This window comes from Carassius auratus, chromosome 37 (genome assembly GCF_003368295.1).
Source record: "Carassius auratus strain Wakin chromosome 37, ASM336829v1, whole genome shotgun sequence".
Taxonomy (NCBI): domain Eukaryota; kingdom Metazoa; phylum Chordata; class Actinopteri; order Cypriniformes; family Cyprinidae; genus Carassius; species Carassius auratus.
Window position 1 is genome coordinate 13,543,584 of NC_039279.1, and position 26,206 is coordinate 13,569,789.

At 38.0% G+C, this 26,206-nt stretch overlaps 2 protein-coding genes across 5 annotated transcripts in view; one reads left to right on the plus strand and one right to left on the minus strand.

The window, feature by feature from the left end:
- pkmyt1 (protein kinase, membrane associated tyrosine/threonine 1) overlaps positions 1-7,860 on the minus strand; it is a 61,491-nt gene extending 53,631 nt beyond the window's left edge. For 2 of the 4 annotated variants that reach the window (XM_026222927.1, XM_026222924.1), the window contains exons 1-5: positions 5,668-5,800; positions 4,379-4,865; positions 2,021-2,258; positions 1,638-1,935; positions 1,115-1,221 (exon numbers count right to left, since the gene is read on the minus strand). In XM_026222927.1, the coding sequence (XP_026078712.1) occupies positions 1,115-1,221; positions 1,638-1,935; positions 2,021-2,258; positions 4,379-4,747 (1,012 nt within the window). In that variant the 5' untranslated portion in view covers positions 4,748-4,865; positions 5,668-5,800. Of the gene's footprint in view, positions 1-1,114; positions 1,222-1,637; positions 1,936-2,020; positions 2,259-4,378; positions 4,866-5,667; positions 5,801-6,555 lie in introns of those variants that run through there. The other 2 variants (XM_026222926.1, XM_026222925.1) reach the window with 2 other exon arrangements.
- Positions 5,811-11,865, plus strand: LOC113056286 (elongin-B). Its single transcript, XM_026222928.1, has 4 exons — positions 5,811-5,889; positions 7,877-8,011; positions 9,125-9,233; positions 10,970-11,865. The coding sequence occupies exons 1-4, from the start codon at positions 5,887-5,889 to the stop codon at positions 11,080-11,082; spliced, it is 360 nt and encodes a 119-aa protein (XP_026078713.1). The 5' UTR covers positions 5,811-5,886; the 3' UTR covers positions 11,083-11,865.
- Positions 11,866-26,206: the final 14,341 nt, after the last annotated feature.

The window sequence follows — 26,206 nt, forward strand, 5'->3', positions numbered from 1 at the left end:
TGAATGAGAGAGGTAAATGTTTAAATGTATTTGAAGTGCACTTTTTTTCTAAGTATTCACTGCTCTTTTTCACAAAGCAGGTTTTTTGTGTGTGTAATTCTTTTTTTTTCTGGACAACCTTCTGATGGATTTTACTTTACAAATTTATTCTGTTTTATTCTTATTCTTTGTGAAAATATTTTCTCAGCAGCATAAGCTATAAAGCTGTTTCCCAGGTATAAGTTGTGTGTTTACAGGAAAAAAATAATAAAATGCAATGTAATGCAAATTTATTCTGTTTTATTCTTATTCTTCGTGAAAATATTTTCTGAAAGATTTCTTAAGCTTTGTTCGGGATGTTAAACTACTTTAGGAGCTCTAAGGACTGCCATGGTGAAAACATTATTTGAAATCTCCTTGTGAAATTTGCTAGAGTATGGGTCAGTGTTTTGATTGCAGAAGAGTTTGACAAAGTATTACTAACACATAATAAAACAAAACTCCAGGTATATTTTTGATGAGGATATGACAATGCAAAATGGTTAAAATCTCTAAAAACGTCTATGTTGAATGATAAAAACCCTTTGTAAATAATTTAATTGGAAAAAAATGGGCAAAACTAAAATATAAGTACATAAAAATTAATCGATTAATTGTAAAAATAATCGACAGATTAATCGATTATCAAAATAATCGTTAGCTGCAGCCCTACTTAACTTTTATAAAAAATATATCTTTATCTCGGAGAAAGTGCATAATACAGTTTTTTCTAAATATGTGACAAGATTTATATTAAGGGCTTAAAAAAACTTGTAAGGTGGTATATAGTTTCAGTTTAAAGCGGCTCTGACGGAAAGGCTGCATTTGCTGTTGACAGAGATGTACTGTTTAATGCGTTTCAGATGTGCTGTTTTTCTGAATGCATAACTTACATTTCACAATTATATTCTCCATTTAAATGTTAGAAAGACATGGAAATAATTCATTTTGCTGTCAGAAACCTTTGAGCATTGTGATTCTCCGCTAAACTTGTTTTAGAACGTGCGCCGCCGCGCGCATGCATGCCAAACTGACAGAGTAAAAAAAAAAAAAATACAGAGATATATTTTTTTTGTCCCTAAATAATGTACAGTACCATAAGTGAATTCTGCTGGTAAGTGACCCATTCTGAGCTGCTGCCAGTCATCTCCTCCTTTAGGAACCTCAATGTTACAGGCCAACTCCAGGATAGAAACACCCAAACTAAAAGTGGAGAAAATAAAGACATCTCTTTATACAAATCACAATATAACTGATTCAGTTCTTTTTTTGGCATTTAAATATAACTACCGTATTTTCCGGACTATAAGTCACACTTTTTTTCATATTTTGGCTGGTCCTGCGACTTATAGTCAGGTGCGACTTATTTATGAAAATTAATTTAACATGAACCAAGAGAAATGAACCAAGAGAAAACATTACCGTCTACAACCACCAGAGGGCCCTCTCGCGACTGTAGACGGTAATGTTTTCTATTGGTTCTAAATAAATGTGACTAATAGTCCAGTGCGACTTATATGTTTTTTTCCTCGTCATGACGTATTTTTAGACTGATGCGACTTATACTTAGGTGCGACTTATAGTCCGAAAAATATGGTAACTTAGTAACATTTACTGACCTAAAAATGTCTGCGGCAGTCCCATACTCCCCTCTCAATAGTTCAGGGGCCATATATCTGGGGTCTCCTTCCTGTAAATCAACCTTCTCTGTCTCCATTTCTCTCTTTCCCTCTCTCACTTGTTTTCGGACATCTGTAGGAAGCTTGATCAACAAGCCAAAATCTCCAAGTTTGAGCCGTCCAGACTTGGTAATGAAAATATTCGCTGGTTTGATATCCAGGTGTGCAAACCCATGAGCATGCAAGTGGTCAAGTGCTGAAAGCATGTCACACAGGTACATCCAGGCACTTGTCTCACCTAGCACAACAAACAAACTTTGCTTCAGTAACATACGTCCGTCATAAAAAAAGAGAATTTTTTTCTTGTGTAGTGTGCTGTTTACCAGTGTGAAAAGGTGATTCCTCAGCGTATAGCAGTAGGCTGGTACAGCAGAGTTCAGTCTGGATGTAGAGGTGACCAGCCTCCTCCCAAGCCGCAATGAAGCCAAGCACGTAAGGGTGTGGGTGCAGTCCCTCATGATTCCAAGCCTCAGCAATGCTTCTTGCTCGTTCAACCTCACCACGGAAACGCTGCACTGAACGTTTGACAGCATACTGGCAGCCATCCAAAAGACACACCACCTGACAGACATAAAAGATCACATTACCATTAGTGTATTCATTGATAAATAAATCTTGATATTATCTTGAAAAATCATTATCTGAAAATTCATCCATTTTATTTGCATCAGTTTAATGTGCATGTGTAGTTCACATTTACTTACAGGTGCATCTCAAAAATGTAAAATATCATGGAAAGGGTATTTATTTTTTGGGATGACCACAGCCTTGGGAAGATTGTCAGGAAAAGATATATATCGATATCTTTACAGGAAAAATAACCCCTCAAAAACTACTGCAAAAACAAATATGGCAAATATTAAGTTTAGGGCCCTATGAAACGTTTTATTTTTTTCTTCACCATATGTTTTATTGTTACCTAATTCTGTTTTAGCATGTGTAATTATTTAAATGCATAAAAACAACTTAATTAGTTAAAAAAATTATTTAAATAGCCTTTTTTGTTTCAGAAATTCTGTGTATTCACATTTTTCTGGTTATCAAATGAAGGCATAAAACATTCATTTAATTTATCTTTTAATTATTTAAAATTAAGCAAACTTTATTTTTTTTGGTAAACAAAGGGGATTTACTATTAAAAATAAAATAAGGAAGAAATGTTGTGTGATTATTCCCTAAAAAATTATGTTCTTTTCATTTTAATAGTAGTAGTAGTGGGATATGTAAGTTCTGCTGAACAATAGTAATAGATTTCTGGCAAATACTTTTATTTTGACGGGTTTACCTTTACAGTTCAGTGTGTGTGATACTACAGTCTATGATGTGATATATGACGCTAGTTTTACTCAAATCAAATGGTCAAAAGCTCATGAAGTGACTCTCAGAGCAGTTCTGGAGATTTTCCTCATGTGTTTACATCCTTATTTAGTGAGAAGACATACGATGAAATCACCGAGAGCATCACACGTGCTTCAGTGTGTGTAATAAACGGAAGACACACTTCTGCAACATTCATTAACACAGAAAGGCAGAACATGCAGGATTCATATTTAAATAGACTTTTCCGACTTAATATTTGCAGATATTAGTCCATATCGCGATTTGATGTAAGTGCAATGACCTACTTTTGATTAATTAATTCAAAATTTGACAAATTTTGTGACATTCCGCGTTAAACTGTAAAATCTGTTTTTATGGCTGGATTCCGCGATTCCGTCCGCATTTTCTGCATCGCGGAAATCATAGGGCCCTACAGTAGATATCTGCCTGCTGTTCGCCCAACGTCTGAAAACCGAAGTATCTCCATATAATGGAGCCAGTTGTCCTTTTTTTTAGACTAGTTCTGTACACGCGAGGGGAGGGGGGACAAAATCAAGGAGGCAGGGGGCGAGCGAGCGGGGGCGAGCACAGCACAGAGAAGGCAAACAAGCAACAAGATGCTGATTTCATTTTGCAGCAGGACTTTAGCACCTGCCCACAGTACCAAAACCAATCCAAGTGGTTTGCTGACCATTAAATTACTGTGCCCGATTGGCCAGCCAACTCACCTAACCTGTATCTCACAGAGAATCTATGGTGTATTGAGAAGAGGACGATAAGTAACATCTGACAAACAATACAGAGGAGCTGAAGGCCACTATCAAAGCAACCTGGGCTTCAATAACACCTCAGCAGTGCCACAGGTTGATCGCCTCCATGCCACGCCGCATTGAAGCAGTAATTTGTGCAAAAGGATCCCCAACCAAGCATTAAGTGTCCCTGCTTTGGAGATCTTGAACATTTCTGTTTTGTAAATGTTTTTTTGATTGATCTTTGAGAAAATGTAAATTATTTTAAAGTCATAACCATCAAAATTAAAACAAAAAACTCTTGAAATATTTCAGTTTGTGTGCACTGAATCTAGGATTTAAGAAAGTTTGCTTTTTTAAATTAAAATACCAAAACTAAAAAACTATTCCATGATATTCTTTTTTTTTTTTAGATGCACCTGTAAACTAATCATGTCTAGATAGCATTTAAAAAAAAACTTAAAAAACTTCATTTAAACAAATTTTGTGTAAAAATTGCCCAGACAATTTGGCAGAAAAAGATGGTGGCTGACATGAGTTCTAACTGGAAATATAAAGGATGGTAGTATACTATTTCATATAAATCCTCAGATGGCATCTAGCATGTCTCACCTTGAAAACTTCACCAAAGGAACCTCGTCCAATCAGGCCCAGATTGGTAAAGCACTGGTCGAAAAAGGTCTGGGGTCGGGATGGATTGTACACGGATCGAGGAGGGGGTGACTCTATAAGGGAGCGTGACAGGGGCGTCCATGGAGTGGGACGGTGGTGGAACACTCGACTGAGTGGAGGGCATCCTTTAGATGGAGGTCGTGGTGGTAAAGAATGACATAATGACCGTGGAGGAGACAGGGAGGAAGATGATGAGGAAGAGAAGGGACATCTCCGTTTCTTTAGGGAAAAGGACTGCTGGGCATGAGAGAAATGGGTGGGTAAAGGGAGAGGTGTGCTGACTACTGATGTTTGATGGGGAGCCGACATAGGAAATACTTTCAGTTCTTCAAATGCTATTGCAGGCTCAACAAATTTTCAGAAGACATTTCAGTGTAAGAAACTGTGAATGCTGGCTCGCTGATGCTCCACATCAATACGCACTAACCTATAACAAAACAAGAGATGGTGTGTTATGTTATAATCATTATAGTCATTATGGTATAAAATATAAGAATAATGAAATCACATTTCGAAAACAAAGTATAATTCCAGCATTGATAACTAAGTTAACTATATCTTTAAAGTACCCTTATAAATATTGTGAAAGTAAAATGGTAATTTGATGATATCAGATGGTACTGTGATTCTGAATAATGACCATTAACGTTACCAAAACAAGGCAATAGCATTGTATTTTTGTGAGCAAAAAATTATTTTATCTTAATGCAAACCATAATGGTTACCATGTAACTATTATAGTTTGTACATTTACATAAAACACAAAGTACACCAGAGAATAACATGCGTTAATATGATAAATCTCAAACACATTATTTATCATCCATCATTGCAACCATCCTACAAACTATATATATTATTGGGAAAAATAAATCAGTAACGTTAACGTTACTCTGTGGTACAAATTACTGTATCCATTGTGATTAGTACCAAATTATTAACGTAATCATTTAGGAGGATATTTCAAATAATCTCTAAAAATGTGTGTTACTACACATCGACACATAATACAAACACTGATTTGACAACATCCGATTACGTGCATTCAAATAATAAACACTATTATCTAAAGCAGTTATGATGATATACTAGGAATTAACGTTACTGTTTATTCAGCAAATAAATTAACTCTAAAAACGTCACTTCTTTAACGGGCTCTTCCTCCGCCACAAACACTCATACAACTAACGTTACATTATGTTTAACAAATGTTATGTAACGTTACTTACATTATGTTTTCCTCCTGGTTGTTCAGATAGTCATTTTCTACTAATCACTTAAGCATATAATTATTATTATCAATAATCATAAACATCCGTGATATCTCGCGCCACACGCGTTCAAATACTTCATGAGCGGGCGATGACGTAGCACAATGCGCGGTCTTAGTGCATTGTGGGATAGTGGCGAGCTCTGAGGCGGTGAATGTTGACTACGGAACCGCTGAAATGGTGAGAAGAACTTTTTGTTGTTGTAATGCGCACCTCTTATCTTTTTTTACCCGTGTTAACGGTCTTGTTTTAGGTAAAATCAATTAAGTATTTATCGTTATGTTATTGTGAAGTAAGTCATAAGACAGGGAACATCTCGCTATAGTATATTATAACGTTACATTATTTTTGTGACAATTGTTCAGAAATTTCTCGCGTTCATTATTTTTGATTCACTGTCGCTCTTTGATTGATCCTTTACAGGCTGACTGTGTTTGGATTATGGGTGCCAGATAGCTCAAATTGCCTTTTGTAAACAAGGCCGCGCGGGTGAATATCCATTTGAGATTAGCTCGAAAAGAAGAAGTTATAAAACTAGTTGCAGTCCCGCGTTCTTATTGGTCAGTATAGCGCTACATCAGTGGTACAATTATAGACTTTATAGGGTAAAATCCACAGTATAGTAACAGCTAAGTAGCAGACGCTGCAGACTTCCATGTACTAATCATTCAGTATCAAGGCATATATAAAAATACTGTGTGATTTTATTTATTTTTGTATAGCACCTCTCAAAACAAAGTTACTAAGTGCTTTACAATAAAAATATTTATCCGTACAAAAATACCATCAAGGCTAAGAAAAAGCCATTCAATAAAGGGAGTCTTAATATGATTTAAAAGACGATACCTTGCTTGCCTGCTTAAGATCCCCAGCCAGGAAGTTTCACAACTTAGGGACATGGACAACAAAAGGGCGCTCACCTTCAGTGACAAGTCAAGATATTGGAAATATTAATAGGGACCTACCAGATGATATCAAACATCGATCAGGCTCATAAGAAGTTAACAAATCACAAATATAGAGCCTGACCCTTCAAAGCTTTAAAAACAAGCAATATAATATAAATTCTGAAACTCACAGGCAACCAGTGAAGAACAGCAAGAATTTATGTAATGTGGCCTCTTTTCTTAGTATGTGTTAAAAGGCTAGCCGTGGCATTTTGAATCAGCTGCAGTCTTTGGAGGTTTTGCCTGCCAATACCAGAATAAATTGCATTACAATAATCAAGTCTGAAAGAGATAAAAGCATGAATGACCTTTTCTAAATCTACAAAAGAAAGAAATTGCTTAACCTTTGTTAACTTCATTAGTTGTGCAAAGTATGAATGCACCACTTTAGTCACTTGGGCATCGAAGGACAGTTCAGAGTCATAAATTACACCTAGGTTGTGGGCCTCTTTTTGAACATTATTAGGTAAGGCATCCAGATTAGATGAGAGATTATTAATACTTCTACTTCTGGGGCCGCATAGGGTAACTAGAAGCACCTCTGAGCAACTAAAATATTGCGTTTTGATATCGTTTTTGCACCATTGTACCTCACTATACCACACTTCTTATCTGTATGCTATTACAGGGTTTACACAACTATCAAATATGTTATTTTACCTTTAATACCAATTTGCAGTAAGTTATGGTATGGTAGTCAGATGCTATTAAGTGTAAGTAGTGTTAAATGCTGCTTATACTTCTTGCAACCGATACTGCCTTTTTGGGACCTTACTTGTCCCCTTCCCTAAATCCCACCCCTACACCTGCCCCTAACCATACTGAATCTGCTGATCAGTAAAGTTTCCCTCAAAGGGCCAACAAAGGAGCCACATAACAAACTGAATATGGAAACAATATGAGCTGCATGTGTCCCGGTCATTGTTCCAGCATATCTGATCAATGATCAAGAACACCGCATCAAATTGCAGTTATAGGTCTGTTAAGTAGCTTTTAAGGAACTTTATTTCCACTTGTTGGAAAAAGGGAGAGGGATCAGAAAGAGGTGTATTTGAACTCATGGCGGAGACAATTGGATAATTAGACACACAGGATCAAACTAAAGATTAAAAATATTATTCGTTTTCAAAGATACATGCCTTAAATGCATAGTCCAACCACTCAAATCACTGCATGCTGTTGTTGGAAGCTGACTAACTAATCCCCACACCATTGTCTAGGATGTGTTCTTAATGATCAGGCATCGCAAAACCACAATCTTCACAGACGCCAAAGAATCAACAACTGTCTATGAGTTAAAATGCATTGTGGAGGGCATTCTGAAGCGGTCCGCTGAGGAACAGAGACTATACAAGGTTTGGACTCATTTATATTACATATATTAGGGGTGGAATGATACATGTATTCGTACCGAACCATCACGGTATGGACATCTCAGTTGGGTACATGAGACCTTACGACGAATACAGACACTTCACACTTCAGAAGGGGGCGCCCGCAGCAATTCAGCGCTTTTTAATAACCGTCCGCCAGCAGAAGAACAGCTAATGCCTTCACGTGAGTTGCGCACTTGAAAGCCCACTAGACAGTGACCATGTGCTAATTCTGAAAGCGTCTCTCACACAGACTGACAGAGTATACTTTAAAGGCTTGTGCACTCAACTGTTTGCGAAATACTACTATTTGCTTTGTGTTCGTGTATCCTACCTCACTCATTCGGCATAAACCTAAATATTCCATAATATTTCCGACGTAACGTATCTAAATGCTAAACTACTATTTATTATGTCAATTTTAGGCTTTGTGTTTCAGTCGCGTTCCAACGGTGACATATATATATATATATATACACACACACACACAAATAATAATAATAATAAAGACTATACTAATAAAAATGTTAGTTTTGATCAAATATAAAATTATGTGCAATAGAATGAAAAAAAAATTGTGTATAATAATTCCAGTTTGATAATAATTCCAGTAGTTATGTTTCACACTAATCTAGTATTAATATGTAATACTAATAATAAATTGTACTGCACATGAAAGTCCCTTATTGCACATAAATATATGTGAACTGCACAAAAACTCAGCATATATAGACTACGTTACATGAGCACTGTTTTTTTTCCCTTTGTTGATCTGTAAACTAAATCAATTTCAAGAATTTATTCCTTGTATGTAATAATATTTAGTATTTTCACATCTATGTGCATTTTAAATTTTTTTAAATTTGTACTACTGTCTGTTCAAAATAAATGAAAAGAAACCAAACATAGTATATCTTTTTTTATTTATATTTATTTTGTGTTGTAATTGTATCAAACTGTGACCCCCGAAACAAGGTGCATACCGAACTGTGACGTCTGTGCACCGTTCCACCCCTAATATATATTAACCTTCAAGTATTGTAGAATGACTGAAATTACAGGTTTTTCTGTTTTAGTTACGATGTTGTGTTTCAGGATGAGCAGCCTCTAGAAGACAGTAAGACACTTGGAGACTGCGGCTTCACAAATCAGACAGCCAGACCACAGGCTCCTGCGACTGTAGGACTGGCCTTTCGTATCAGTGGTGTGTGTCATAAACTACAAAATAATTTTTTAAAGTCACACGATTAACATTTACATAATTTATCATTGCTGTCACTTCCAAATACTTAAGTACTCGTGCACTCTCTAGTTTTATCTATTTATCAGTTTTATCTTTTTTTAAATGTCTTAAAGGGCCCGATATACTTCAAACAAATTTGTTTGGTTCTTTGTTTCGGGGCAAAAAGCTGTTAGAAAAGGTTGAGTGACGGTATACTGTTAACAAACTTTCCAACACCCCCGTGCTGCTTGTGGCGGGGTGTATATTAATGTAAATGTGTTGCGACACTCACGCCTATACATTACATTTATCAGACACTTTATAGAGTGCAAGCGATATAGAGTGCATTCAGGCTATACAAAATGTTTTTTTTTTCTTACCTAATGTGTTCCCTGGGAATCGAACCCACAACCTTTTGCTCTGCTTACACAATGCTCTACCACTGAAATTCTAATGATTAGCAGCAGTTCAGAGTCAAGTATCATGTTTGCAATACAAAAGCACCATTCCATAATCAGTCCTTTATGGAAAGTGTGAATGGCTCACAGTCTAAAAACTTTAGCATGATGTGGAAAAAGTATTGGAATCAGTTTGTTACTTTATTAGTGTTCATTTATTTTATTAAACTGGATAATTTTTTTACACCTTTTTAATATTTTATGTGGTCTCATGATTTACTTTTGATAAAAACAAAGGTTTATTATTGTATATTCATTTGGCATTTAATTTACTGTATACCGTTTAAATTCTCTTATTGAAAGAACAACAGCAGCAGCAGCAGTGTGGTGTAACATTTATTTGAAACGCATGTATTTGGTACTTGCTACCTTATATCTTTACTCTTTCCTTTTGTTCTTTTCATGTCTTTGGAAAACTTGTCTCTGCATCACTTTTTGAATAATTCTGGGTCGTCGACACCAAGCTATTGGGTATGCAATTTCTTTTTAGGAATAAAATACTTTCTCTTAATCTTTAAAGTCTCTCCGTGAGTGATTAGTACAGGTGCGGATATATTTGTATAGCTGTATATAGCTATAGCTATTCAACACTCCAGTGTATTCAGAAGATGTTGCTCTCCTTTAGGACCTCCACAGAATGAGGAACGAACTGGGGGAAAAAAAAATCACACATCAAAGAAGGTGAAGTTTAAGAACACACCCACTGATTGCGTAACCGCCATGCACCAATGGCAGCTCAAAGGTGTTTAGGAGCCAAAACAAACTCGCCCAGAGAGTTAGATTTGGTGAGCTGTTTCGAACTGCCGAAATGAACTCAAAACTAATTTTTTTGGCCTGATTTTGTTCAAAATGACGTCATATCATTTCGGTCTTCCATTTCGTTTGAAGTATACCGGGGCCTTTTAATAATACTAAAAATTCATAGTTTTTTGAGGGTGTACTTAATTTGCTATTTTATTATCATTATATCAGTGGGTCACATATGACCAGGCCATGTGATTGTCAAAATGGATGACCAGTCTTAATTAGAATAAGACATTTTTCTTGACTGCTATATGATGTGTTTTAACAATTATGTTGTACAATTGTGATGTCGATTTAAAGTATTCCATTCAAATTAATGGTTAAACAGATATTTCCTTTCACATTGAGCTTTTTTTAAATATTTATTTGGTAAACTGTATTCATATATTCTTAAATAACAAACACGCAAAGAAAGACACCTCACTAATTGAATTTTCTCCCACCATCCTTCCACAGATGATGCATTTGAGCCCCTGCAGGTGGAACCATTTTCCAACCCTCCTGAACTTCCTGATGTTATGAAACCACAGGACTGTGGCAGTACAGCCAATGAACAGTCAGTGCAATGAGCTGCACATTAATGACTAGAGTATCAGGAGTGTACTAAAGCGGAGCAAAGTGAGGACTGATACTTGGCGTAAAGATGTTGCAGATGGACATTTGAAGTCTGGCTGCCACTAACCATTGAACTAAGCCAGTAATAAATATCCAGAGAATCACTAATGAATAAGTTTATTTATATTTTATTTGGACTGAAACGCATTTTTTTTCCCCTAAATTGACCTCATTTTGTAAATGTTTTTTTTTTTTTTTTTTTTTTTTTTTCTGTGACTAAATTACATCTGACACATTTGAAAATGGAAATGTTTTTCTTCAAAATGACTGGTTTCTTTATTTAATAGAAAAATAATTGGGGTTTAATAGCACAAATGTCACATGGGGCAAGTTTGGTTGACAGGTTTGAAATGCAAATTTACATGTTTCAGTTTTAACATTTTAACATGAATTTGTGCAGTAAACCTGTTATTGTGTTGTCTTTTTAAATTGCTTTAAATTTATGTTTTATCCTTCCCTGTAGATCTCCCGTGCATTTTTTTTTTCTTGATTCTGATTGTGGTTGTTTGGACTTGCATTTGCATTCAGACCAAAGCATACTTTGGTCAGCGGTTTTGTAACATCACATTCACCACTGTGTGCAGTGTTTTAGACCAATTGTCTTTGAAGGACTGCACACTAAAAACGACCAAAACATGTTGAATTTAATTATTAATTTTTTATTTTATAAAGTGGAATCTATTTCTTAGCGCATGTAATGGCTTTATAGTGAGGTATATAAACGTAGTTGTAGTTTTCGACTTGAAGTGGAACTTTGCTCTGTAAAATCTAGTATTGTGGTGATGCCATAATTCTTTTAACTTTATACCACGGTACTAAATCCCTCCTTTTCTGACCCCTCCCATTTCCCAAAAGTGGAAAGTCCATGTTATTTATATTATTTTCCAATGTTTTTATTTGTGTGTGTGTGTGTGTATATATATATATATATATATATATATATATATATATATATATATAATGCATTTTTTTTTTAATCATAATACATGTTTAAAAACATCTTTTTTTTTTTTCTTTTTTTTTAAGTTACTGTCCTAAGATTTGTATTAGCAAGCAAGCCAATTAATTAGGCCAACTGTGCTAAGATCAGCATTTATGAGTTAAATAATACTAAGCCGATAATGTTGTAATTAATGATCACTTATTACCCTACTCGTCGTACATATAAAAGGAAGGAGGGGAAAAAAACATCTATTGAGGACGCATCCTGGTGGTGTTGTTTTTTGTTGTTGTTGTTTTTTTACCTCTTATGCATTGAAGTATATTTTTATACAGTTCATTATTTATTATTGTAATTTCCCAGCAGTCGGTATCAACATTATGAACAGCAAATGCGCAATTTTTAATCCCAAATATGGGCTGGAAATGTAACTAGTTCCGCCCCTCTGAACCGTTACGTCCTATGGAATAAGAAAACGGCATAGTCTGAGGACAACTCCCAGCCTGGAAACTTCGGGGCAAGCAGGAAAAAGACATCACCAGACATATTAGATATAATAAAAGGTTATTTCATCGGGAAGTCATACTAATTAGATTTTTTTTCTTCTTCTTCATTTTTCTTTAACTGATGGACGATTTAGGTATGTAAAGTCAAATAATTTATGGCACGTTTCCTAATTTTTCCTTGAATAACTTTACAGTGCTGCAATGTATATGATGGATAGGTAATTACAGTGAAAAACTTGCGAAAGTGTTTCGTTTCGTTTTTTGTCTAGAAAATTATTGAAAATCTATATATAACATAAGATTAACTCGAGATAAAGATTAGCTAGACAAGACGGTGAAGGAGCCAAACTTCTGGCTGCAGTTTGAAAACAGAAGCGCACAACGTCCGAAATAATTATACAGCCTAATTTATTAGGTATGTCCACACATCAGTTTTTTTTGCTAGTTTTCAGATGACACGTGTATTTAATACCAGCGGGCATCTTATGTCAGCCCACATCTGGTAACGTTTAAGGACTAACGTTAGCCTATATAAAGACTTTAATGATCCCATGAAGAAACACCCGCCCTTTCACTTAGACAAACTTTGTAAAATGGCCACCGCAATACTTTTATTTGGAAAATTCATTCTTGAGGATTGGAAATATTTTATATTTTTACAAATCCTCATCTGTTCAAATTTGGGTATACACAGCCTATATAGTCTTTAATATGGTATTATTCAAAGTACAATAATATATTTTCATATCATTGATATCTGAGGCCCTTACATGGTATTTTTTTCTACGAAAGTGCTCAGAAAATGTAAAATGCTCATCATAACGTTATTGACTGATTTATGGATAACTTCCGCTCTTGTGTGTGTGTTTGTGTGTGTTTTCCGAGCTTTTGAAGATTATTTGTCAGAGCATTCCGCATGAATGTAGAGTGTTGCTTTGTGGCAGAATTAAGCCAAGCCAAACAGACATGCAGCTCTAAATATGGTTAGAATTTCTAGAGAGACGAATTCTATCTCCTTATATGAGCAAAGTGCAAAAACCATCTGGATTACGATGAGTTCTTGAACTGGGTGATGAAATAACTTCTACATGGACTAAGTTCATCTGGGGGGATGTAGTAATCTACTGATAGTGATCTTGACAGAGATAAGTGCTTAGTAATATTAAATAATATTACATATGTACATTCAGGTGCACAACTAGCAATTCAGAAGAAATGTATTTATATAAAAAAAACAATGTTGTTAGTGTTGGGTCAGAAATAAAGTGACAAAAGTGCCCAAGGTATTTAATATTTTAATTTGTAATTAATACAGCACTGTATTATATATACTTAAAATTTTAGTGTCTCAGCACTTAGTACTGAATTAATACTAATAGTTTAAGGTAGTAATAGTATATTTAGTATATAGTATATTTTACAGCTTGAGTATTTATTTGTAATTACTATAAGTATGACTTCAGTATCTCTGGGTCGTATGTTGAATGTGTACTAATAATGTGAAGTGAGTTTAGTTTGAGAAAAAGTTTTTTAGGAAATACAGTAATTACATCAAATTCACAATGGTGTTAGAGTGGGCGTTCAGATTACACTGGTGATGAAAGTAATATTTTTGAAAGGGGTGCAATTGAAGTGTTCTTATGGGTATTAGTTTAAGGCTTAAATAATAATAATAACAACAACAGCAGCAGCAAATAAATAATACATATTTTTAACTACAACATCACACTATCAACAGGCCAACACTGTCCATCTTTACATATCTGTCTATGTCCCATCCACTGTTTCCTTTTTGTGGTTTGTATGTGGAAGGAATTTTGCTGGCTTCAGGAAGAAAATTACAACACTATTTTTGGATTATTGCAGGACATTGCACACCCATATTCACTCTCACTGGACACACTTCAGTTTTTCCGCCTCTGTAATGTACAAACAGGCTGTTGGTTGTAATTTTTGCTTTGCTAGATGATATGTGTCAGTGTGTCTATGTTCTCTTAGTCTGTCTGTCTCTCTTCAGGAGTGTGTGATACATCCAACTACCCTCTCAGTCCCCGTATTGTTATGTTTGGTACGTAGCTTTCTGTCTGTTTGTCCACCAGTTGATGTGTATGTTCAGTGTTTTTGACTGGTATGCCCAAGTAATTATTTAGCTTCTTTTATCTAAATAAATCTCAACTTTGGCATAGTTTTATTTGAATGTAACACATTTACAGCATTTTGCTTTGCATGTTTTGTTATTGCAACACTATACACTGAAACACCATTCAAGCTCGATACAACTAGTATGCATTCTATGACTTTTCTGTATGCATGAAATACATGGTTGGCACAGCTCTCTAAATTACCTTCCATTTTAAACTATTTTGATTTTGGTCAGACTAAAGTGTTTACATGTTAAAGAGACAAATTACTGTTTTAATCTGAGTGAAATAACAGCTAGAGTCTTCCTGAAAACGTTTTTTGTTGTAGATGTTGTAGATGCTGCATTTTAATTATCTGTATCATCTTTCCTTCTGCTTGATTTCCCTTTCTTTTTTTTTTTTAAGTTAAACTCTACAGTAAAACGTATATTTGTATTATATATATATATATATATATATATATATATATATATATATATATATATATATATATATATATATATATATATATATATATATATCAGGCACTTATTCACTGATAACTGTCAGGAAGGAACATGGTTTTGGGTAGTGAAGTGTGAGGGTGTAGTTTTAATTGCAATCCTGAAAGCCAATGCAAGAGCCTTAAAGGGATAGTTCACCTGAAAATAATTTTTTTTGTTGTTTATCTGCATACCCCTAGGGCAGTGGTTTTCAACCTGTGGTCCTCGGCCCCCTAGTGGGTCGCGGTGGTTTTGCAGGTGGGCCGCCAATTACTATTAAAATTAATAATATTTTTAATATATGTAAAAATGCCTAAGCCATAACATAACATCATTTCATATATATAATTAAATAACAAAATATAAATATTAAACTGTAACTATGCTTCCACTATTCAAGCTCGCTGATTGGTTAAAGAATAAACCATCAATTTATCTTAGATATTTTTGCTGCATATGCTACAGAACATCAAATTCAAACATGCATAAATGGCTGTTGTGTTTCCTCCTGACTGCTTGCTGCGGTGACTATCTACCCACTGCCAAGCTCTGCCTGGATCTGGTTTTCCTGTTTTGCTGAGCGGTGCCAGCCAGAGTTATTTTCTGTTCATTTCCAGTCCATTCTAGGGTTGTGCGATTAATAGAAATCATCATAAAATCACGATTTGAGCGGTGCCAGCCAGAGTTATTTTCTGTTCATTTCCAGTCCATTCTAGGGTTGTGCGATTAATAGAAATCATCATAAAATCACGATTTGAGCGTGCGCAATTTCTAAATTGCTTTATAGCACGATTTTCCGCGGCCCTGACCTCCCGTAGTATGCTATCCGATCCAATCAGAATGTATTGCGCCTAGCGAGAACATAACAGACTGGGCATATGCCTGTAACTCCAGGTTCACACACTGTCTGTGATTAGCCTTTTTTCCGAGCCCATGTTAACGGATCAGAGCGTTACACTGCACGCGGTAAAAGGCTACAAATGAAAATGTGCTAAAATAATTACTATCTAACACATGAGCATAGAGAGAGTTGTGAGCGCACAGGACACAGTTTAAGTGAGAGGAGACACGTTTTAAGTGCGCATACTCTCTGCGCAGAACAACGTGTATCTGAATAAGTACGTCTCGCTTTGTGACAGCGCAAAGGAAATCTGCGTGCGAACAGAGAGATTCGCACTCATGCATTATTTTAATATTTATGTGCTCTTGCTGCAGACCGCATACACATACTGTATACACACTGCAAACACCTGAGGCACCGCTACAATTAATAAGCTCTATGGACAATGCATGGCAAAAAAGAAAAGAAAAAGCCCCTGGACAGTCTATACATTTTGTTACATCTTTACTATAGTGATAATTTTGACTTATGTCTGTTCTAGAGACGTTACAATTTTTTTGATGAAGGTCTAATTGGTTTTCTTTTGTAAATATGTTTCAAAAGTAATCCTGAATGCATTTATGACTGTAAAAGCATATCAGTGTGTCAAAATCGCAAAATTGATAAAATAAATCGCGAAAGTTTTTTTTTTTTTTTTTGTCCATATCGCACAGCCCTAGTTCATTCAATAAATACAGTTAACAGTCTAGCTTCTAAAATGCTTAGTTATTAATCCAACAATAGCGGGGTCAGTTAATTTTTTTGAAGTGGGCCATGCAAAAATATGTGTGTGGTTGTGTGGGCCGCGAGGTGAAAAAGGTTGGGAACCACTGCCCTAGGGCATAAAAGATGTAGGTAACTTTGTTTCTTCAGTAGAACACAAACTGAGTAATTTTACTCAAACCATTGCATTCAGTTAGTCATATAATTCAAGTGCAAGGGAATCATGGGTAAAAAATAAACAAACAAAACCAAATTAAACCATGCAGATTGTGATGATACTTTGATGTGTAAAGACACAAAACGATCGGTCTGTGCAAGAAACTGAACTGTATTTATATAGTTTTTTATTTATTTATTTTTTTAACCTCTGATACACTAAAATGCCTGAACTGTACTATGCGTCCTCAATACAGCCTGTGGGGTGCAGTGTTGTCCGATTCGTGAACGAATCGTTCAGTTTAACCGGTTCTTCTTAGTGAACCGGTTGAACCAGTTCACCAAAACAAACTGAATTGTTTGAAACAGTTTGTGTCACCAATAAGCATTAATCCACAAATTACTTAAGCTGTTAAGTTTTTTAACGTGACTGACACTCCCTCTGAGTCAGAATAAACCAATATCCCAGAGTAATTCATGTACTCAAACAGTACACTGACTGAACTGCTGTGAAGACCGAACTGAATATGAACACTGAGCCGAGCCAGATAACGAACGAACACGCCCACTGCTGGAGCAGTTCTCGTTCTCGAGTCAAGAACCGGTTGCATCGGTTTTCCGATCCATAGTACACTGAACCGAAAACCGTTTCTTTCGGACGCGTCCGATTTGAGAACCGATGAACTGATGATACTGCGCATGCGTGTAATTTTGTAAGTATTTTGTTAAACATCGAAAAGTGTGATAAAATAACTATATTTTACTGTATTCTGCTGTTACTGTATTTGGGTGCGTTGTTGCAAAACTTAATTGTAAACGTTTCATGATTATGAGGTTTTTAACTGACTGAAGTTGATTACTGACTTTATATATTTGAATGTTTGATAGACGTGACGCCATTACGTCATCACCAATGACGTCATTACGTCGAGCGTAAAAGAACCGCTGAACCGTTTTTTTCAACGGGTTTATTGAATCGAACCGTCTGAGAGAACCGGTTCGCGGAAAAGAATTGAACTTCCCATCACTAGTGGGGTGAGGCTTCCTCTTGTTTGCTTTATGGTGGATTGCAGACTTATAAGTGCATTACCAACACCATCTATCTCTCAAATGGACTATTGACACTCTATCTTCAATCTCAATTGTGTTTCATAGGTGTTTTGTTTGGTTTTTGCTAAATAATTGATAATGTCAAATTGCACATTGTTGAAACAACAATTGCAATATTATGGGAAACGATATATATTGCACACTCCTAATTTTACGATATCAGGTTTGTTAGAAAGCTATTAAGCATAATAGCATATGAAGTGTTTTATTTTCTGTTAATAAAAATAAGCATATGAAGTGGTTAAAAACTTGCTGAAGAGGCATGTCTTTAGCTGTATCATAAAAGTTGTGATCGATTCAGTTCAGATGGAGCCTGGCAGCTCATTCCACAGAAGGGGAAGAGAGGTGGTCAAGATTTTGGGGGCAGTCTTTGTGACTTTTTGTGAAGAAACATCAAGACATCACCCAGCGACCATAGCTGGTGGGAGGGAGCATACACTAAAATACACTACATAAACTAAAAGTGCAGTGCAGTTTAATGGTTTTTAGCATTTTTAATGAGTTCAAAAATGTATTTATTAAAAAATATTAAGACGCAGAATGGCCATATCTCTTTGCGACTACAACAAACAGGAGACTCTTCAGAAGGGGACTTCAGCTTGCCCTCGGTGCGTGATTTAATCGAGCACAGAAAAGGTACATGTGCAAAATGAACTTCAGTAGAGCAAAAGGGAACTGTGGTCTGATGAGATATATATAGGCCATTAAAAACTTTCCTTTCCTGTCAGCCATTTTACTGTGCTCATGGCGCACACTCTTCAACTGTATGTGAATAATATTTGTATTTAATGCACAAGTAGGCCAAATGTTAGTACAGTGCAGTTAAATGTACTAGAAAATATGCATACATTTTTGTTAATTTGTAAAGTACAAAAATGAAAAGAAAATGAAACCATATTTAAATGCATGAAAAAAGGTCTCGGTTATGCATGTAACTAGGGCTGGGACAACGCGTCGAGGTCATCGAGGACGTCGACGCAAAAAATACTTAGCCGCAAAATATGCGCATCGATTCGTCGACCTGTTTATATTTCTGTAAAAAACGTTTGCAAAACGTTTACCTTATGTGCGCTGAATATACGCGATGGCCGGATCAACATTCTGTCCAACGTTATATAACCAATCAAGGGTTTTTTCTGCATTGATCTTTTTTTTATTTTGTAGAACGTAGCCTACATTTAACTTTGAAATTTTGAAACTGTCAACAAATCCTTTTTGCTTTTTTTTCACATGTTTTACATGTTCTTGTTAAGAAATACGGGCATGTAAACATGTTTGGGGGAAAGTCGGCTCCTTAGTCTGTTAACAATAAGGCCGGCCGCGGAGAAAACGCACTCTGACGGCACAGACCTTGGCGGGACTCACAAATAACGGTGTCCTAAGCGAATAAGTTTTGTGAAGCGCTTCGTGTTTTCGTTTCACCACTGAATGGGATCCTCATCTGGTGGAATACATGGCTCCAGCAAGAACTGTTCCCACTCGTCTTGGCTGGACTCTCTGTAATCATCGCTGAAGAACTGTCTCAGCCTTTTCCGACGAGTGGTCATTGCATCCTCTTCATTGTTGGTGGCGGCGGCTGCATCCACACCACTCGCATCAAGGGAAATGTTCCGATAATGTTCAAAAAGGTTTTTTTTTTTACTTCTCTCATGTTTTCATCAAGCAACCTGAGATGTTTGTGAGGGTCTAGGGAAGATGCGAGAAGAGGAGTTTTCACTGCATTCTCCAAGTTAGCAGTGTTTATTCGTTGCTTGATAGATGCTGCAACAATGTTCTTGAATTTGGTCACTTTCTGTGATTCTGCACGACATATCTGAAGTACTGTAGAAGACCGCAGTTCTTAGGGGCTGTTCACATATCGTGTCTTTTGCACACTCAAGTTCGTTATTTCCAATGTAGGTGCGTGGTATGCGCGCTCATAACGGAAGCAACGAAGTCACGTGGTGCGACCCATTTTTCCGGGCGCGTCCGCAACGCATCAAGTTAAAAACATCTTAACTTTTCAGAATGCTGCAAGCACACTGCAGGTCATGTGACAAGAACTAAACATTCAGTTTCATCCTTTCCCGTAACAACATTGAAAGCTCAGCCAAGATGAAGGAACAGCTGATCATAGCTGTATATGGATTGCTATTTTGAAATAAATTTAGTTGCAGAGCTACTGAAAGCTATTTTTTTTGTGCTGCAAATCCATATAACCTTTGCTGAAATTTCCGCATCTTCATGGAGAGAGAGCGCGTCATTGTTGCTTAGAAACGGCAGATGCCTCAGGAGCGCTTCTGCCCGAGCGCTTTGGAAAGGAGGAGAAACGCCTAGCATTTAACACGCGTTTTTCGGCGCGATATGTGAACGGCCCCTTATTCATTCATTAATTATTTTTTGCTTGCTTACATCTTCAAATATGCCGTGGAGAATCACAGAAAGTGACCAAATTAGGTTTTATTGTGAACTTTTTTTTTTTTTTTTTGCGAAATTCGAATATCATTTTTATTTATCGAATAATTGGAGCAGAACGAATATTCGAATGTTCGACTATCCGTCCACACCCCTAGTGTGCACCCAACTGATTCTGAGACTGAGCTAGTATGAGCCAGTCATTGAGGGACTCAATGGGATTCTCAAGGGAACAAGGGCTGCTTCCGCAACCTGAAGACACGGGGCAACAGGGACATCCCGGTGGACAGGAACTCGCACTGATATGTTCGTCCTTCAAACACGAACCGCAGCAATATTCTGTGGTGCGGAAAAATCAACACATGAAAATACATGTCCTTTAGGTCAATCGCTGCAAACCAATCTCGGGGGCAGATATACAAGAATATGCGTTCCTGCATCAACATCTTGAACGGTAACCCATGAAGGGACTGGTTCAAGATACGGATTCCACGATCTGTCATAATCCACCTTCTTTCTTGGGTACAACGAAGTGGGGCTGTAAAACCCATCTCCATATCGGCTGGAGGGACAGGCTTAATTGCATCCTTCACCAGTAGGACTGGGATCTCCGAACCCAAGACAGGAGCATCAGCCGCCTTCACTGATGTGAAGCAGATGCTGCTGATCTTGGTGGGATGCCAGGCGAACTGAATTGCAAGTCTGATGGTCCAGAGGAGCCAGCATGATGGTTTGGTTAGCCAGGCACCTAGACACCAAACAAGCTGGACCAGCGGGACCATCAATGTACCCACAGTGGGGCAGCGAGGTTGAACACAGGGACCTGAAGAGGGGTCTGAGTGTGCAGTGCAACACTTACCTGGTTCCACTTTTTGGTAGAGAGTGCATGAGTAGGGCCTTTGATGACGCTCTCGAACCGTTGCTGTCTGCTGGCGAGAGAGGAGGATGAGTTTGGTCTGGTGTTGGTCTGTCCGCAACTCTCCTTGCCCTCTTGGGACCCAGAGACAGAGAAAACCGCTTTTCTGTCGAGATTTTTGGAAACCAGATTCTCCACCCGGCCCTCTTGCGAAGGAAGGAGAGGTGCATTCACCATCCCCCAAAGAGAAGTTCCCTCTCTCTCTGCGTCACCCGTCACGAGGCCTCTTGCTCTTCCAGGTTGCTGTTATTTCTGGATCCGATTCGGGCATTGCTGCAGTCCCGGAGGCAGCAGCGTAGCTGAATCTTTGTCTCCAGAAAGCTCCAGCTCACCCTTCGATTCAGTGATCGACATTTGGTCATTGGGAGGAGTGCCAAATTAGACTTCTGGTACATTCCTTGTAGAGGGCCGAGGATGTTCCATTGGCAGCTCAACTGGTTGCGGAGTGCAAGAGGAGCTATGGTCCCCTGAGGGTTGGTTCCCTGGAGGGTTTGCCATCACACTTACCCTCAGCCTGCCCGTGCTACTGCCTGAAGTGGTCACCATCTGACTGCCGCCATGACGAGAACTAGATTGAGGCAGAGGCAACGGAGCTCAACCCCTCTGAGGTAACGGAGCTTGGCCTGCAATTCCAAGATGATCATCTTCCTGCAATGAGAACATGACTCATCCACAAATGCCACCTAAGCGTGCTAAATGTCCAGGCAGGTGAGGCAGCGATCTTGACCATCACCCAGTGGCAGGTAACGACTGCATCCAGAAACGCTGGGTGATACGATGTCTATAGCAAGACCCACATCATCTTTACAAAGACGTAATGTTGAGTCTGCCAGATGCAACATTGTTTAAAAAAAAAAAACGCTGCCGTGATTGTTCTCTTATAGAGTGCTGAATGCACAGGGGAGATGGCGCCTGCAACACAAACGGGGTAGTGCAGCCTGATGTGTGCATCCCCCTCAACATGGGAAATCACCACTGCTGAAGAGCTGTAACACCAACACAAAGACCTCTCAAAGAACGCTCTGAACTTGTTCAGTCTTCCTCTCTCAGTAGTGTAGTCAGGAGCAAAACAATGTGATAGCTCAGCACTGAAGTGAAAAGCTAAATATGCTCTGCACCTGCTGCCTACTTATACTCACGGTGTGATCAGCAGCAGCTGGATGCAACAATGTCATGCCAATGAGAGCCAACATTGGCTCATTATGTTTACACTCAAAGTGGATTGGTCTCTCTAAGTGAGACCCCAATTCTTCGGTCATCTGACGTGATGACGAGAGTGACAGACTAAAAGGGAACTTATTTTACATTCTTACAATATTTTTCTTTGTACTTTGCACGATTAAGGTATGAAAAATGTCCTGCAATGAATTCATTTTGACAACTAATAGAATATTATACATTGGCTAATAGCTTTTTAAGTTCATTGATTATATAAAATTCAATGAAGGTTCACTATAGTTATCTGCATGTCTCATCCATGAGTGGGCCTATGCAATGATGGAGAACAAGATTTTGGAAGTGTTAAGACCCAGAACCAAGTTACTGAGCAATAAAGCTATAGTGAAACCTTTTATTAAAATAACTGGAGCCTAGGAAATAAAATCAGTTGTGTTTTAGGCACTAAAACAGTCCAGTACTTTATAGTCAAATCCATTTCTATATTGAAATAATGAAGATTTCTGTGCCACCCAAGACTGGTTGCTGCCCCCTTCTTGGCCACCCCTATGTAAACATCCTGGTTCTACCACTGCCTAAAAGGGCAAAGTGATTAATATCAGATAATCAGTGATATTGGGGTGGGAATGCCCATTCATGTTTGTGAATGGGCATATTATTTACAAGTGAGGGAAACTAAGATTGTAAACAAGGATACAAACTAGACACTTTTTACTGAAAATTGTCAATTCAAAATAGGCCATCTGTGTAATTCAAGTAGATTCAACATAAAATGAAAAGAGATTTTAAACATTTAAAAATATATATTTTTAAATGTTATAATAGTGATTTTATAATGTCTTCTTAATATAAATCCATGACAAAAATAATAAGCATTACCATCAATTTGTAATTCTACAAAATTTTTATAAAACAGACAGATTGAAACATTTTAGAAGTTTATTTGTAGGGTAGAGAACAATGCATGCACAAGGTCACAACAAAATGTTCTAAATCTCAATTTCATACATTTATTTTAGATGAATAGAACAAATGCCTTGCAATGCACTACAACTATTAGCTACAGTACAGTATACATTAAAAAGTGTTACCAACATCAACTACACCTTGGATGATTGAAAATAACAACACAGTCAAGACTAGCAGAAAACATTTCTCATAACAAATGATCAACTTATATCATAACATGACAGATACAATATAAACATTCCAAATCAGACAACAAATATTTTTAATTGGTCAATGACAGTTAAAGCTGCAGTCGGTAACTTTTGACGTTGTAGCGGTTAATAAACAGAACTGCTTGCGTCTTGCGGAAGAACATCGTAGCCGGAACTACTTCTCTCTGTCTATGTCTATGAAGAATCACAAAGGTAATGGGTTACTCCGTCGCGGTACCCCCAAAGCAATCTAAAATAGTCAGAATATAAACACTTATTATAGGTGCACCCTAGTGATTCAGGACAAGCTAAAAACACGGTTTGGAAAATGGATTCATGGTGTACTCGCTTATTATATACAACTTTCTACATTTTGAACACAAACAAAGTTACGGACCGCAGCTCTGGTTGTTTCTTAACGGGAGCGATGTATTTCTGCAAATGGCAATAGGACCACTGGAAGGAGCCAGAGGAGCTTGATTTTTTCACAGATTATCTGTCTCATATTCTACTGTCAGGACATAATGACAGGTTTAACAAATATGTAAAAAATATATTTTTACAAAAGTTACCTACTGCCGCTTCAATGAAAAAATATATGTATTGTGTGTTTGTGTTTTTTTTTTCATATCAAGTCTAATTTATTGTCAATTCTTCCACATTTACAGTACATACATACAGGGCGTATTAAGACAGTGTGGTGCCCCTAGGCACTATACCTCAAACGCCCCCCCCGCCCCCCAGACATAATTTAGGTGATTTCTCAAATCAAATGTAATTAACTTGTCCAACTATTTTTCGGACTATAAGTCGCACCTAAGTTGAAGTGGCATCAGTCCAAAAATATGTCCTGACAAGGAAACAAACATTTTTAAGTCACACTGGACTGTAAGTCGCATTTATTTAGAACCAAGAACCAAGAGAAAACATTACCGTCTACAGCCGCGAGAGGGTGCTCTATGTCTTCAGTGTAGACTACAGGAGCACTGAGCAGCATAGAGCGCCCTCTCGTGGCTGTAGACGGTAATGTTTTAACTTTAACTTCAATGGTAAACAGGGAGAGCAAGCGAGAGTGCAGTTAATTGCTTCTGTCATTGTCATTGTCGTCCTGAGCTCATTGTTCACTCGAGCTCTGTTTCTTCCTTGACATCGCTCTTACCATCAAGATTCCCAGTACCACCTGTCTTTGTGTTCGTTTTTTGTGTTATTATTCATTAAATGTTTTAAACTCGCACTTGCTTCCTCACCTTCTTGAACGATCATTACAGAATGGTCTGACCAGACATGGGAGCAGCGAGCACCACTTCTCTCACCGACATCCATCAAAGTGTCACCCGCATGGATCAGCAGCAGGAGAGTATAGTCAACAGCGCTGGTGACACAGGTGTCTGAGCTTACCCAGCAGACTCGTTCCCCAGGACCTCCCCGAAGCCCACTTCCAACCCGAACATCATCTTCCGGTAGGGCCGCTTTGTGGGTAATGGCAGTGTGGAAGAACCACCATCCATGCTGCGCCTTTTTTCACTTCCTCTCTGAGGAGATGAAGAGAGTGTTCGGCTGCGGCCGGCAAGGAAGCCGCCTGTCAGCTCGCCGATCTCAGGCAGAAAGTTCTATCCGTGGTGGACTATTCCATCAAGTTTCGCACCTTGGCAGCTGCATCCAAGTGGATGGGTTGGCCGTCCGTGTTCATAAGGAGATCTACTTCCTCGAGTTACCAACCAGTCTCAACGGGCTCATCGACTTAGCACTCCGCGTGGACACTCGAATTAACCGCCTGGGGGCGCAGACCAGTCACACACGCCTTCTCAACATTCCGGAGAGTGGTAACTCGAGTCGAGAGAACATGGTCGGCTCCATCATCGATCACAAACCCATTCAGGTAGGTAGAGCTCAACTGTCCCGGGAGGAGAGAGAGAGGCGGAGTTCCCGAGGACTATGTCTTTACTGCGGTGACACTCGGGACATTTCCTACGCACGTGTCCGGTAAAAGAGCCAGCCCGGTAGTAAGTTTGAGGCTACTATCGGGTGGGAGCTCCGTCAGGAAGTCTTCAATTACATCGTCAACTCTCCTTCCGGTGAAACTGCGGTGGGGCAACAACACTCACACCTGTCACGCCCTTCTGGATTCTGGAGCTGAAGGTAATTTCATTGACACTGTCCTTACACATCACCTGAACCTTCCTGTCCTTCCCCTGTCCCGTCAGATCCACGTCAGCGCACTTTATGGCCGCACGTCACCCACACCACTGAACCCATAACTCTTCTCACATCTGGCAACCACAACGAAACCCTATCCCTGCTCCTTATAGACTCCCCTGTGGCACCCATTGTTTTAGGTCCTCCCTGGCTGGTCAAGCACAATACACGAGTGGATTGGGGTTCCAACACTGTCACCTTGTGAAGTGAAAGTTGTCATGAGTCTTGTCTGGTTTCTGCTTGTCCTGCTGTGTCTGTTTCTGTCTTACAGGAGGAGACCATGGTCAAACGTGCCCAT

Coding starts and splice junctions, on each gene's coding strand:
- LOC113056286 (XM_026222928.1), top strand. Junction 8,012..9,124: donor AGGAACAGAGACTATACAAG/GTTTGGACTCAT, acceptor GTTGTGTTTCAG/GATGAGCAGCCTCTAGAAGA. Junction 9,234..10,969: donor ACTGGCCTTTCGTATCAGTG/GTGTGTGTCATA, acceptor ATCCTTCCACAG/ATGATGCATTTGAGCCCCTG.